The sequence below is a fragment of the Plodia interpunctella genome, chromosome 4, assembly GCF_027563975.2.
Source record: "Plodia interpunctella isolate USDA-ARS_2022_Savannah chromosome 4, ilPloInte3.2, whole genome shotgun sequence".
Classification (NCBI taxonomy): Eukaryota; Metazoa; Arthropoda; class Insecta; order Lepidoptera; family Pyralidae; genus Plodia; species Plodia interpunctella.
The window spans coordinates 3,335,269-3,349,038 of record NC_071297.1 but is presented as its reverse complement, the minus strand read 5'-3'; the positions used below and the strand labels follow the sequence as shown (position 1 = coordinate 3,349,038).

General features: G+C 37.1%; 2 protein-coding genes across 4 annotated transcripts in view; one reads left to right on the top strand and one right to left on the bottom strand.

Annotated features, from left to right (window-relative positions):
- The window catches only part of Pi3K68D (Phosphatidylinositol 3-kinase 68D), a 33,576-nt gene extending 20,669 nt beyond the window's left edge, over positions 1 to 12,907 (top strand). For all 3 annotated transcript variants that reach the window (XM_053743751.1, XM_053743749.2, XM_053743750.2), the window contains 8 exons: positions 2,782 to 2,932; positions 3,479 to 3,635; positions 4,606 to 4,739; positions 5,628 to 5,735; positions 6,398 to 6,598; positions 10,206 to 10,402; positions 10,635 to 10,777; positions 10,904 to 12,907. In XM_053743751.1, coding sequence (XP_053599726.1) covers positions 2,782 to 2,932; positions 3,479 to 3,635; positions 4,606 to 4,739; positions 5,628 to 5,735; positions 6,398 to 6,598; positions 10,206 to 10,402; positions 10,635 to 10,777; positions 10,904 to 11,167 — 1,355 coding nt within the window. In that variant the 3' untranslated portion in view covers positions 11,168 to 12,907. The remainder of the gene's footprint in view (positions 1 to 2,781; positions 2,933 to 3,478; positions 3,636 to 4,605; positions 4,740 to 5,627; positions 5,736 to 6,397; positions 6,599 to 10,205; positions 10,403 to 10,634; positions 10,778 to 10,903) is intronic.
- On the bottom strand, positions 7,058 to 9,187 carry LOC128669174 (ubiquitin carboxyl-terminal hydrolase 8-like). Its single transcript, XM_053743753.1, has 3 exons — positions 9,033 to 9,187; positions 8,319 to 8,498; positions 7,058 to 8,100 (listed from the first exon to the last, which is right to left on the bottom strand). Exons 1-3 carry the CDS (start codon positions 9,058 to 9,060, stop codon positions 7,283 to 7,285), a joined length of 1,026 nt encoding a protein of 341 aa, XP_053599728.1. The 5' UTR covers positions 9,061 to 9,187; the 3' UTR covers positions 7,058 to 7,282.
- Positions 12,908 to 13,770: the final 863 nt, after the last annotated feature.

Here is a 13,770-nt window from a genome sequence, read left to right as displayed (position 1 = left end):
TCCGATGCTTCCGAACGTGCGTATGCTGCATGCGTTTATCTCCGTCTTACAGACAATAATGGAGTAAGTACCGTTCATCTTCTGATTGCGAAAACACGAGTTACGCCTATTTCGCCGCGGTTATCAATTCCGCGTTTAGAACTTATGGCGGCATTACTCTTATCCCGTTTGTTAGATAAAACCATCCGGGTTTATAACATAAACATGTCAAATGTACACGCGTGGTCGGATTCGTCGATTGTATTGGCTTGGTTACGTTCTCCACCCTATGAATGGAAAATATTTGTTTCTAATCGCACGAGTGACATACTTACCTTAGTTCCTAGTTCGCACTGGAGGCACGTTCCATCGGCTCATAATCCAGCTGATGCTCCATCACGTGGTATGCTACCGTCAACATTCTTAGAAAATGAGATGTGGTTTCATGGTCCCTCATGGCTGCGACAGGATCCTAGAACCTGGCCGACACAAAGGGAAATTCTCCCTACAAATGAAGAAAAGCGTAACCTACCCTTAGCTTCAGCTGCCACTAGTTCATCATACGTCGAAGATAATGACATATTCTACAAGTTTTCAACTTTATCTAAATTAGTGCGTGTCACTGCGTACATATTTCGCTTCTATGGCATTTTAAAGGCCAAAGTCAACAAGAAAAGTATTTTATTTGCACAGTATATTTCAGTTCCAGAATATACTCATGCCTTAAACCGATTAATTTACATCGTTCAACAGTCCACATTTCAAGATGATATTAAAAATATTTCTCAAGGGAAAGCTCCATCTAATCAGCTGAAGCGACTCAATCCCTTTGTAGATGATAATAATTTTTTGCGTGTCGGTGGACGCCTACATAAATCGCTTCTTTCATATGAATCGAAACATCAGTTAATCTTACCGAAAAAACATAGCTTCACGCTCTTAATAATTGACAACGCTCATATTTTAAATTTGCATGCTGGACCTCAAACAGTTCAATACTTCCTCTTACAAAAATATTGGATTTTATCTAGTCGTGACATTATTCGTAAACGCATTCACCGATGCCTTCGTTGTTTTCGCTTACGTCCTGAACATCCACAGCCCATGATGGCACCCTTGCCCGCTTCGCGCTTGAGACCTGAGCGTCCATTTTTGAAAACAGCTGTGGACTATGCAGGCCCGTTCTACGTTCGCGCCAATAAGGTCCGCAATGCCAAGGTCATTAAATGTTACGTTTCAATCTTTGTATGTATGTCAGTTAAGGCAATACATCTCGAAGTTGTATCGGAATTGTCTACCGAAGCCTTCTTAGCGGCCTTACGCCGATTTACTTCGCGCCGTGGTCTATGTTCAGATATTTATTCAGATTGTGGAAAAAATTTCGTGGGATGCAATAATCAATTGAAGGACTTATATCAATTTCTACGTAATGATTCAGTTCAGCATGTATTGCAATCCAATACGTTACAACAAGGGGTGACATGGCATTTCCAACCTCCTTACGCAAGCCACTTCGGCGGTCTGTTCGAGGCGGGTGTGAAAAGTTTTAAACACCATCTTTTTCGTGTGTTAGGTACCCAAGTACAAACGTATGACGAAATGCATACTTTACTATGTCAAATCGAGGCTGTCCTCAATTCGCGACCTCTGTGTGTGTTAAGTGCCGATCCTGCGGATCCCTTGCCCTTAACACCCGCTCATTTCTTGATCGGTGCTCCTGTTACGGCCCTACCGGATATTCCCTTGACGGATATTCCCCCAGCACGTCTGCCCCGTTGGCGCTGGGTCCAACAGTGCTTTCAGCATTTTTGGAAAAGATGGAGTAGTGAATACTTGCATGAACTCCAACAACGGAGTAAGTGGTATCGAAATCACGGTACTCCTATTCGTGAGGGAACCATTGTTGTGGTCCGCGATGATAACCTTCCTCCACTTCAGTGGAAGCTGGCTCGTGTGCATGCGCTTCATCCCGGCTCTGACAATATCACCCGCGTAGTTACCCTACAGGCAGGAAAAACATTTTTTAAGAGAGCGGTAGTCAAAATCTGCCCTCTTCCTTTTGAATAATTTAAATTATTTTTCAATTAAGAGTTGTTCTACGAATGCTCAACTGTAGTTTTCAAGAAAACAGAAAACTATTCTAATTTCCTATAATTTAATATCCTAGATAAGTTAAGAAGTTCATTACTTACATAATCGTTAAAAGAATTACATTCTTTTAAGGTGAGCGGCATGTTCCGTACCGGAATATGTATTTTAGATTCTTTTTTTTTGTTTTTTGCCTAATATATATTCTATGTACTATTTTCAATCAACACAACTAAATATAAATAATTGGTGAGTTGATCTCGGGCTTCCGGGTCAACTACCGGATATGCAAAGCAATCCGCCATTGGTTCTGCGCCTGGACCCCCGCGCGCGCCCTCTACCACCGCGCGTTTTGGGAAACCTCAGTACAAGTGTTAGATCGGCACGCGACTCTTGAGTAGCGGCGTTGCACGCCCCTCTAAAATACCTATAAGTGATAATCGTAATATCCTACCAATTATCGTGTCTGGCCATCCGACTCGAGTATAAATGCAACCCAGTGCCTGTGGATTTGTGCGCTCATGGTAGAAGAAGATCGAAGGCGCCTTAGCATACCCTCACAACGCGGAGCCCGAGGAGCGCGAAGCTGTACGGTGTTTGCCAGGTAAGCCCGGAGGCTTCTCACCAATTACTATTTCTTCATGTATTTATTATCAAAATGATGTATATATTTTCGATGCTCACTGTAAATACACCATTATATTTGTCTTGTAGCCTCGTGTGCGGGGTACAGCGTGGCCACATATCTGCTGGGCATCTGCGATCGCCACAACGACAATATTATGCTGAAGACCTCTGGCCATCTCTTCCATATTGACTTCGGCAAGTTCCTGGGCGACGCGCAGATGTTTGGCAATTTTAAAAGGTACTTTATAGTTGTATACCTCATGTCGTGATCATTAAGTGGAATGAAACACACATAACAGCTTTCTTGACATTATTAATAGAGTGGTATGCAATTGCCTTCTCCATTTCACGCACAAGTTAATATATTAATCAACCAGTGTGCTGGTTTCCTCACGATGTTTTCCTTCAACGTAAGCAAGTGTTGGTCGATGAAAACTACTATACATGAGTCAGATTGGTATACAAACTGTGGCACGTACAAATAGAATTCGATTCAGTGACCTTTCGATCCGCAGGCGTGTCTTAACCATTACACCTCCACCGCTTCAAAGGTACACAGGCAAGATTTTTAACAGACTACATTTTTTGACAACGCAATACCAAATATAATGTTTGAAACCATGATTGATGGCTTTTACTTTTTTTTTTCCTATGTTTTTCCGAAATATTTTAAGTCAGCTGATTTAAAATCTACATTTTCATGATTTCACTGAATTTGTGTGATTCGTTCATATATATATATATATATAAAAGTCATCATATGTTTGTATACTGTTTCGTTCAGAGACCGTGCCCCGTTCGTTCTGACTCACGATATGGTGTACGTGATCAACGGACGAGAGCGACCCACACAGAGGTTCCAACACTTCGTGGAGTTGTGCTGCATGGCCTTCAACATCGTGCGCGCGCACCACGACCACATACTGGATCTGTTTGCTTTGGTATGTGCGACTAGCTGCGCCGCGGGGCTTCGCTCCCGTGGGAATTTCGTGATAAAAGTATCTTATGTATCATTCCAGGTGACATTCTGTCCATGCACCAAATTTCATAGATTGATTAACAAACATTCTGACCCATAACCAATCTTCCGTCCGTTATATAATTCGGTAATATATTTACTTACTACATATAATCTACATCTGAATAAATTATTTCCAATAAACTTTGGACTTGACCTTGAAAGAAAGTAGCTGGATGGGAGACTATCATCGAAAAGTTTTCCCACTTCCGCAGCTGTTGAGCGTCGGAGCCCAGGGTCCGCTTTGTTACCTGTTCGTCTCCACATCGCACAGGCATCTGCATCCCTAGTAATCAGACCATTGGCACACATATCATTCTTGCCCCTTCTGCCAGGGCCAGGCGGGAGTAGTATGACATTTGTTCACTTTTTCTTGACAAACTTACAGATAAACTGATCACTAGATAAATCTGCACATGATTTGTGTGCCAGTGAGCTCTATCCAACACTTGTGACACACAATGTTTAACATTGTGCAATATGTTACAAAAAGACTCTTACTCACTCAGCCCACTGCCACTTCTCCTGCTGCTGCCGGAAATATTTCCCTAAATACTTCTGGGGCAATAACGACGCGAGTGAGCATTTACACTCAGCCTTCATATTCTTATACTTCTTCTCTCTCTCTCTTACTGACGTCAATCTCGTCGAGGTTGCTGGTTCCACAGCATTATGTCTGCTCAGTATAAGTCATCCCATATTACCTGCTCAATTTTATAAAGTTCTAAAAATGAAATTGTTTTTTCATTATCCACTCCACTCTGTGCGCCGGGCAGTGGCAGTGACAGCGCGAGTAACCTATTTACATACTCGTGTTGCCCACTGGGGATGCTCACTTCCCTGCCCAGTAGGGCTGAGTGTATGTGTGGCGTAATGAACGTGTCTGTGACTAGATGGCGACGTCAGGCGTGTCGGGAGTGACGAGCGCGGCGGTGAACTACGTGCGCGCGGCGCTGCTGCCCGCCGCCTCCAACGCGGAGGCGGCCGCCGCCTTCGCCAGGCTCATACACTCCTCGCTCAAGAGCAAGTCAGTACATTATAACACCTACATTTGTTAATTGACGACTTCGATACTGACGTCTAGTAGTTTGTAGCTTTGGTAAACATCATTTCATTTAGAATATGACGTGAATACATGATTTGATTTCGGAGAAAAGACTGCGGTGAAATTTGTTGAGCCGCTTCTGTCTCATCTGCGCTTTGGAAGTCGAAGTTAGTTTAAGTATTTTTTTTTGACGTAAATATATGACGTAGTGATGTATATCATCCTAAATTGAATTAAGAAATTTGAATTTGAACATGATCGTCATATTATATAATAGCAGTTTATTTATTTTACTTATTTATTGTTATTTAAATACAACGGTACATGTGTATCCTATTACAGTATTTATAAAAGGAAGAAAAGTTTTTTCTAAGCAGTTAAATATTTATCCCATTAAGGTCGCCACGGGGTCAAGTATTAAGTCGGATCTACAGCTCGTTTGACCTTACACAATGAACATGCATCACTAAAGTTATGAAACTATCACGATCTGTCGTTCAAACTGAAATCGATAGTTACGCCGTCGAATTCTCATATATTTCGTATATTTTAGGACGATCTCGGTGGTGCAGTGGTAAAGTGCTTGCCTCTGAACCGAGAGGTCCCGGGTTCGATCCCCTGTCGGGTCTTGATGGAAAATTATCTTTTTCTAATTGGCCCGGGTCTTGGATGTTTATCTATATATGTATTTGTTATAATATAGTATCGTCGAATTAGTATCCCATAACACAAGTCTCGAACTTACTTTGGGGCTTGCTCAATCTGTGTGATTTGTCCTAATATATTTATTTATTATCTCATCATATCTAAAGTCGGTATTGAAGGTTGAAATATACTCACTAAAATCAATATTTAATTTGTTTCCTATAGGTTTACTCCAATCAACTTTTTCCTGCACAACCTAGCACAGATGATGGCTAGCGGCGACCAGAGCAGTAATTCATCGGAACTGCTATCTTTCATGCCTAGAACTTACACGTGAGTTTTCTTTATCAACATTTTTTCTAAAATAATTAAGTTAAAAAATAAATTGTATAAAAGCAGCACGTAATAAAATAAAGTATATTTGAAAAAGTTTTGACTTTCACTATCATATTTTTTTTTTCGTTTTTAACATTTGGAAACTTATGGTAAGCTATGAAACAATAAAACAAAAATGAGTATCATTATGCTAATTGATGGTTGTAGACTTATAATGAATGCTTCAAATCCTAGTCGGTTGATAGTCTTATTTTAAAATTTTAATATGTTTCATTACATATAGTGAATTCAAATCAACCTAATCCAATATTCATAAATAACTACGTATCATCTAGCTAATCATGGCCTTAGAATTTCGCGATTCTAATTACGTAATTATATTGACGACCTCGGTAGCGCAGTGGTAAAGTGCATGCCTCTGAACAGAGAGATCCCGGGTTCGATGCCCGGTGGTCGGTCCGACGGTCGGTTATGATGGAAAATTATCTTTTTCTGATTGGCCCGGGTCTTGGATGTTTATCTATAATATGTATTTGTTATAAAATATCGTTATCGTTGAGTTAGTATCCCATAACACAAGTCGCGAACTTACTTTGGGGCTAGCTCAATATGTGTGATTTGTCTTAATAATATTTATTTTTTATTATATCTGTCCCCAGAATGGGTCAAGAAGGCCGCCTTGTCAGCGTGGAATGCCTCGGTTTCGAGAAGCGTTACGACCCTGAAAAGCACTACGTATACACATTGAGGATTTATAGACAAGGACAGACTACACCGTCGGTGCTGTACCGCTCTTACAAACATTTCACCGAGCTCTACCAGAAGATCTGTCTGCTGTTCCCACTGGCGAAGGTTCACAGGTAAATACTATAATAATAATAATAAATAATGTTTACGTTGTAATTTTAAATATGGGTTCTTACGTTGGCAAAATCGATCTAGCTAGATCCGATGTTTGAGAAATTTGTTTTTCCATATTTTAAGGGTAAAATAAAACTGGGCGTAGGTTAAAACGTGGAATAATACATGAGGTACTTTTCATAATTCGTAATATATATACAAAAAATATATAAATGTAGCCTAGACAAGATTTAATAATCCATCGGACCAGCTCAGTAAATATAGTTTTGTTTGGAGCCACCATTATATTAAGTAAATGAAACAACGTAATGTGATAAAATGTCGGTTGGATTAAATGTGAGTGAACTAAACCACGATATTTCATGAGGAATTATTATCTTTTATTACTATCTTATCGTGAATCGATAAATACTATATCACTTTGTTTTAGTTACTACTAAATAATATACATTGTAATCTTAATTTAAAAGTTTTTATTCTTTACAAAATTCTAATCATATACACATAGGCATTATAAAAACTTAAAATAAAGTAGCCTAACCTAGCCTAAATTTACAGGATTAATTACTAATATCTCACTATCTTTAAGATACGGCATATGCTATAACTCAATAATTCATTTATTTATTTCAGTTGTGTAAAACTTAATCCATTACTAAAATACTAAAAGCTGATTTGTCACATCAGGCTTCACTATTATCTTTATCGTTGGCATTGTGTTTCATATTGTACTGCAAGTCCATGATCATTTGCTTCTTCGCGCCTCCTATGGTTGCTGTGGGGCGACTCATCTGTTGTCTATGCTGATTCACCAAGTCCCAACTACTCGGTGTGTTGTCTATGGGTCTACCAAAGCTCACGTTACTAGTGCTAGCTTGTGGGGGAATATTATGCGGTGATTCCGAGTAAGGGGGCGGACCACTGCTCCTATTGATATCGCTTCGTAAGGTATCAGTTTGAGTCGGTTGCCTCGGAGGCAGGTTATTAATATAGTCAGGCGGTGCTGTGGATGTCTGGGGCGGAGGACTGAGCGGCAACGGCGGAGCTTTGTCTTTAGTCTTTTTATTCTTTGCTTTAGCCAGTTTAGCTTGCTCCTTCTCTTGTTTTAATTTCTCCTTCGCCTCTTTCTTGGCCAGGTCTTGAGCTGCTTTTTCCCGCGCTTTCTGTTCATCTTGGCGTTTTTTAATCAGTTTTCGGTCAGCATTTTCCCTCGCTTTCTGTTCATTTTGTTGCTTTTTACTCAGTTTCTGGTTATTATTCTTTTCATCACTTTTTTTTGGATGCCGAAGCTCTACCTCTGCACTGATTCTGTTATTGTGATTACTGGCCCCTCGAGGATCCAAAGAAATGTCTGGCGTGCTTTTGTTCAATATAACAGTTCTAAATTCTGGCTCCCTCATGTCGTTGGTGCTTTTCGAAGGCTTCATCGCGCCATTGTTGAGAGGCAGCGTCACCATTGCCGGAGTTATTTTTTTAGGCGGCGTGGATACGTAACCGGTTTCTGAAAAATTCAAAATACAAATATTTATCAAATAGAGAGATTTGGTCGATTGTTTTGTCATTTTTGTAAATAAATATATGAATCAGAGATAAAAACAAACTACGGTAACTACTTTACTGACGTAAGATACTAACTTTGTAAAACAATGGTACCTTTACCAATGTGCTCTTAATATTATTGCTCTTAATTGGTTATTCATTACATAAAAAGATTTATACCGAAGAAATCGTCCCTTTTCGGTCTGTACGCGCCGCTGATACAGACAACAGGCACGTCCTCATCCTTCGACCGTTTAGACGCAACCTTGACCTTCGCGTAGAACCCAAACAGTCCGAGCACCACCATAGACACGCAGCAGAGGAATGCTGCACTCGCCACATAACTGATAGGGTCGTCCGCTGTAACATACAAAATTGGTAAAATAATTTAGGTTATTTTTATTATAACATAGTTGCACACAAACGAGTATGCACGTTGCCAGAATTGCAAACACAGCAGTTCTTGGTCACCGGTAACCTGATTAGATTTGCCGACTTTATAAGAAAGCGATACTCTCTTCTTAAAGTCCCTAATGTAGAAGTTATTCGGGAACACTTCTGAAGGAAGTTTATTCTACCGCACTTTCGCTGCAGTACTCGGCAAAAAAAAAACATGTTATTATGAAACTTTTAGCATCATGTAAGTAAAATATTCGTGTTAAATCCCGTAACTTCATATACGTAAGATCAGCAGCATATCAAACTTTTGTTATTATTACACTATCGCCCTTTTTGTTGTTTAAATCGCAAAATTGAAAATTATAATAAAATTATTTCAGAATGTTTTCAAGTTATATGCTACTTTACTCAATATACTACATTATATCTGACAGATTCACTTCACACTTCCTAAATTATTATTTTAAAACAATTTATAAAACGAAAAACTCTTACCGTCTGGCGCGTTCCTTAAAATCGCCATATTAATTTAGACACTCCATATGCTCCATATGTTAAATTGACAAGTGTTATTCGCTCATTACTGTTTGAATCAATAGCAGTGATACCGATTAGATAGCGATAGACGAATGTTATGAATAACTATCTTATCGCGGACGAAATTTGCTCCCCATGTAACAGACACTATTCTATTTATTTTAAAAGTTAATTTACTCAATGAGCATTGCAATGTTTGAGTCATTATTTGACGAGAAAAGTAGAAGTTCAGTAGAGAAAAGGGATTTTTATGAAAAGAGATAGCAGTGGAAGTGGTATTAGTAAATGAAAATTATATTAGATACCATTGTTGATTGTTCTGCTTCAGCGTAAATATTTTTCTGTATCTACGGATTAATTGATAAAAATTAAATAAATCGTATATATTCGTCCCATCCTTTATGCTCTTGTTTTTTGAATACAAAAAGGTGGCCACCTTTTTGTAACCGTCGGTAAAATAACCAAGGCACAGCGCCATCTATATTTGGTTCTACAAACTTGGTCTGTAAACAACCCTGTTATATATATTACGCTATTACAAGACTTCAATGGGTTGAATCCAGGAGTATTTCAAAATCCTGCTACACCCATTAGTAGAAATTAGCAATGGAACCTACAGTTCGGAACGAACGATTGTGTATTGATTTGTGATTGAAACATTATAACAATGTAATGAGCTATCTTTTACTCATACTTTATTACAGGTTATTTAAACACACAAGATTTATGAGTAAAACATAGGAAAGAAGAAAGTTTTAAATACATTTATGAATGACTATGAGGACTTCGGTGTAAATAAAAGATAAAATTAAATTATTTGAAGTAATTAATAACTTTATTTTTCAACATGTAAACAAGGCTCATGTTTTTAGTTTATAACCCATATAAATTGTGGCAGTCTGATAAAATTCTTCGAATGTTTTTATTCTAATATGATAAATGCGAAATTAAGTATATGTGTTTGTTACCTCTTCACGCTTTATGTACATGTTCAATTTACTTTAAATTGTTGAAACATATAGTTAGGAGTATGGAGATAAACATAGGGTAGGAGGTGAATTAACGTGAGGAGGGCCTTGGAGATGAGCTAGTTGTGAATATTTAGTCAATAATGATCTTCATTTGTTCCAGTTTACCATCTGGTCTGCACGTAGGCCGGTCGAACATCCAACAAGTCGCCCAACGTCGTTTTGGTGATGTCCAAGCTTTCCTCACATCTCTGTTCAGCTTAGCAGACGAGATCGCGCATTCAGACCTGGTCTATACGTTCTTCCATCCTTTGCTGAGGGACCAGCAAGATGTGGAGCCACAGAGGATGAAAAACAGAGGTATTATTATATTTTTTCTTTCTCTTCATTACTCATTTATCACCATTCGACAGTTTATAAAATATTTAACAAACGGACAAAGTTTAGATTAGTTCCTTATTTATTTATTTATCTAGCTTACAATCTTAGATATTATCATTTGATAAAAGTAGTCACACAAATGGCACGCTTTATCTTCATCCTTATCAGTGAATTTGTGTTCATTTTAATAAACCATTTTTTTTTACCACAGAATCAACAGAAGTGGAGAACAACGGGTCAGGATCCCTGAAATTGTCCATTCAATACGCAGGCGGTGTCCTTTCTGTTCTCATTCTACACGCGCAATCGCTGGCTAGCACACCGCAAGGATTACCACCTAACCCTTATGTCAAGGTAATACCGTTCATTTTAACATTTATAATCAAAGACATTGCCCATTTCTGATTTCCAAAAAATGCATGAGTGTTCAATAGCCCCAGTTATAATTTATTGAGATATTAATAACTCTGTTTATTTCAGGTATACCTAGTACCAGACCCAACGAAAGAAACAAAACGCAAAACGCGCGTTCTAAAGCGCAACTCTCACCCTTCATTCATGGAGATGCTCGAATATCGTCTACCGATCGAGGTGGTGCAAAACAGAAGTCTCCAAGCCACAGTGTGGCACTATGACTCCTTACAAGAAAACCAGTTCCTGGGCGGAGTGGTAATACCACTAAATTCCATTCCACTCAGAGAAGAAACTCTCGCGTGGTACCCGCTGGAGTATATACCTCGGTAGCTATTGCTTGCTCGCTCCGCTATGTGGAGCACGGATTTCTATTGATCCAGAATTGAATGTAGCAATGGGGGTTTAAGAAAATGCCCCGCAAGATGTCAGCACTGACTTCAATTTTCATTGGACAACGAATGGCAAAGGTCAATTGATCAAACTAATTTATGTTGACAAGTTTTTTCGTACGATGAGTTGACTCGTACAAATCTGCTGTCTCGCTTACGCATTATTAATTTAAGTATGAAAGTGATATCTAATTTGTTTTTTATTTAAATCTAACCCGCATTTGATGAAATTTGTTTTTCTTTTCTCTATGTTTTCAGTTGTAATTAACTTTCGCTAAAAAAATAATTCCAAATGAAATGGTCAATTACAATTTTTTGTATTAATAAATTTGGTATCTCCGTGCCTAACGTCATTTTACAGGTACAATGTACATATCAATTAATGTTTACTAATTACTGACATAATTTTGGCGACATATTACAAATTTATTGTTATAAATCAGATCGCTCATTGGTTAAAAAATATTGACTTATAAAGTTAAACAAGGTGCCAAATAATGTTGTGTTGTGTTTTGCGAATAGAATAAACCGCCACATATCACTTTCTACGATATGTATGCAGCAGCGTATAAAAAGTACCTATTTAAAAATGTATACTTTATAATCGGTTTTTACATTCCATTCCAAATTAATAGAATTCCTAGTTTTGTATTACTTATTGAGCTTGAAACATAATTTTTATGGTGCTTTTCACATTTGCTTAAAGTATTATATTGATAATAAAAACTATATTTAATGTTGTGTCAAGGTGTTGATTGTGAGCCAATGTTATATCGTAATTTTCGGAATTTTAGAAAAGAAGAAAATTATTATGTTTACTTATTTTAATGCAATCTTTAAATTTTGAAATTGTATGTAACAATAATCTTGCATGATGTTACTGAGCCTGTCTGTCATAATTATTATGAAATTGTAATTAGATCACAATTTGGAGAAATACTTCCCTTGCAAATTATTAGTCATCGGCAGCTTTATGTGAAAACATTTATCCCGCTTTATGTAGTTTCGTATGTGACATGTTCAATGTATTTCAGAATATATGCAGATTTTTTTTTAGATCTGAAGAGCTACTTAATTTTACATGCCTGTTTATTGCACAGAAAAAGTATAGTTATAATATAAATAATAATGATTACATGTCGTGAGAAACCCCATTACATTGCACGCATCATTATGTAATAAATGGGAACAATATTTTCCATCCATCTGTCAATGAACACCTTCATTTTGTTGTTTTCAATCGAAATGATTGTCCATTTAAAATTTTTGTCAAATAGTGTATTCATTTATTCAAAATTAATGTAATTTGCGTAAATAGATTTTTGAACTATTTATTATAATAACTATTATATTTAAATGTACTAATTATATTTATTTAGTACTCGTAGGTAATCGTAATTGTATATATTTATGATAATAACGATTTCGAACTATATACTATGTACATATGCGTTTGAATGGCTTCCAGTTGTTGCTCAAATATATTAATGGGCAATGTTTAGTTCATTCAAGAGCTTATAATAATTCTCGACTGAACTTCATTAATATTAATCAATTGTATATACTATGTTAGACAATTTTTATACGAATATTAAACTCTGATGTCGACATGACAGAATAGTAGTAAAAGCTTTTGTTTTGCATATTGTAATGAAATTTAAAATAAATTTCTCTGCATATACGTTATTTTTTATTTAATAAATCGCATTTTACCCTGTCCATAACATGTTTGAATCATACACGGCTCAATATGCGTTTTAGTTTAATCTCTGAATTCCAAAAATATATTTTTATATTCGCTCTTCTTTTTCTATCTTTTTTTTAAAAATCCTATAGGATTGTGGACTAGGATTTTAGCATTCCGGTGTAAAAACTTAAGTTTTTTATGACACAATTCAATTCTAATCTATGAGTGGCGTGCGTGCACGCGACTATGTCCCACCCAAGAAATTATGTTTTTGTAAGGCGGCAAATAGTGTATGGTGATACATATCATGTCTTCCTGCTTAAACTGAGGTTTATTACAGGTATCGATTAGTAAAATGTTGTTTTCAGCATTGTTTTGTGTTGATTATGAATGGCTGATGATAAGTCGGAAACAAACATCGACAATAAAGATTTTTAAGCTTCTTTTAGTTATAAAAAGAGCGTTGAATTGAAGTCGTTTGCTGTGGAGATCAATAGCTGAACAGGGACGTCGACTACTTTTTACGGCAATAGCTAGTAATCCATACTAATATTATAAAGAGAAAAAATTTGTATTTTTGTTTGTAATAGATAAACTAAAATACTACTGAGCCGATTTTGATGAAACTTGTTCCAGATATAGACGAAACCTTCCGGAGTGACATAGGCTACTTTTTTATCAAGGTTATACCAGAGCGAAGCCGGGGCGGGCTGCTAGTTTTATTATAAATCTACTTTTTTATTACAAAAAGTCAACGACTAGTAAACTTTAAACTTCGCGATATATTTTACCATAATTTTTTCATAAGTAATTTCGAGATCAAGTATAAAACATAGTAAATCTGCCTGTTGGTTCAC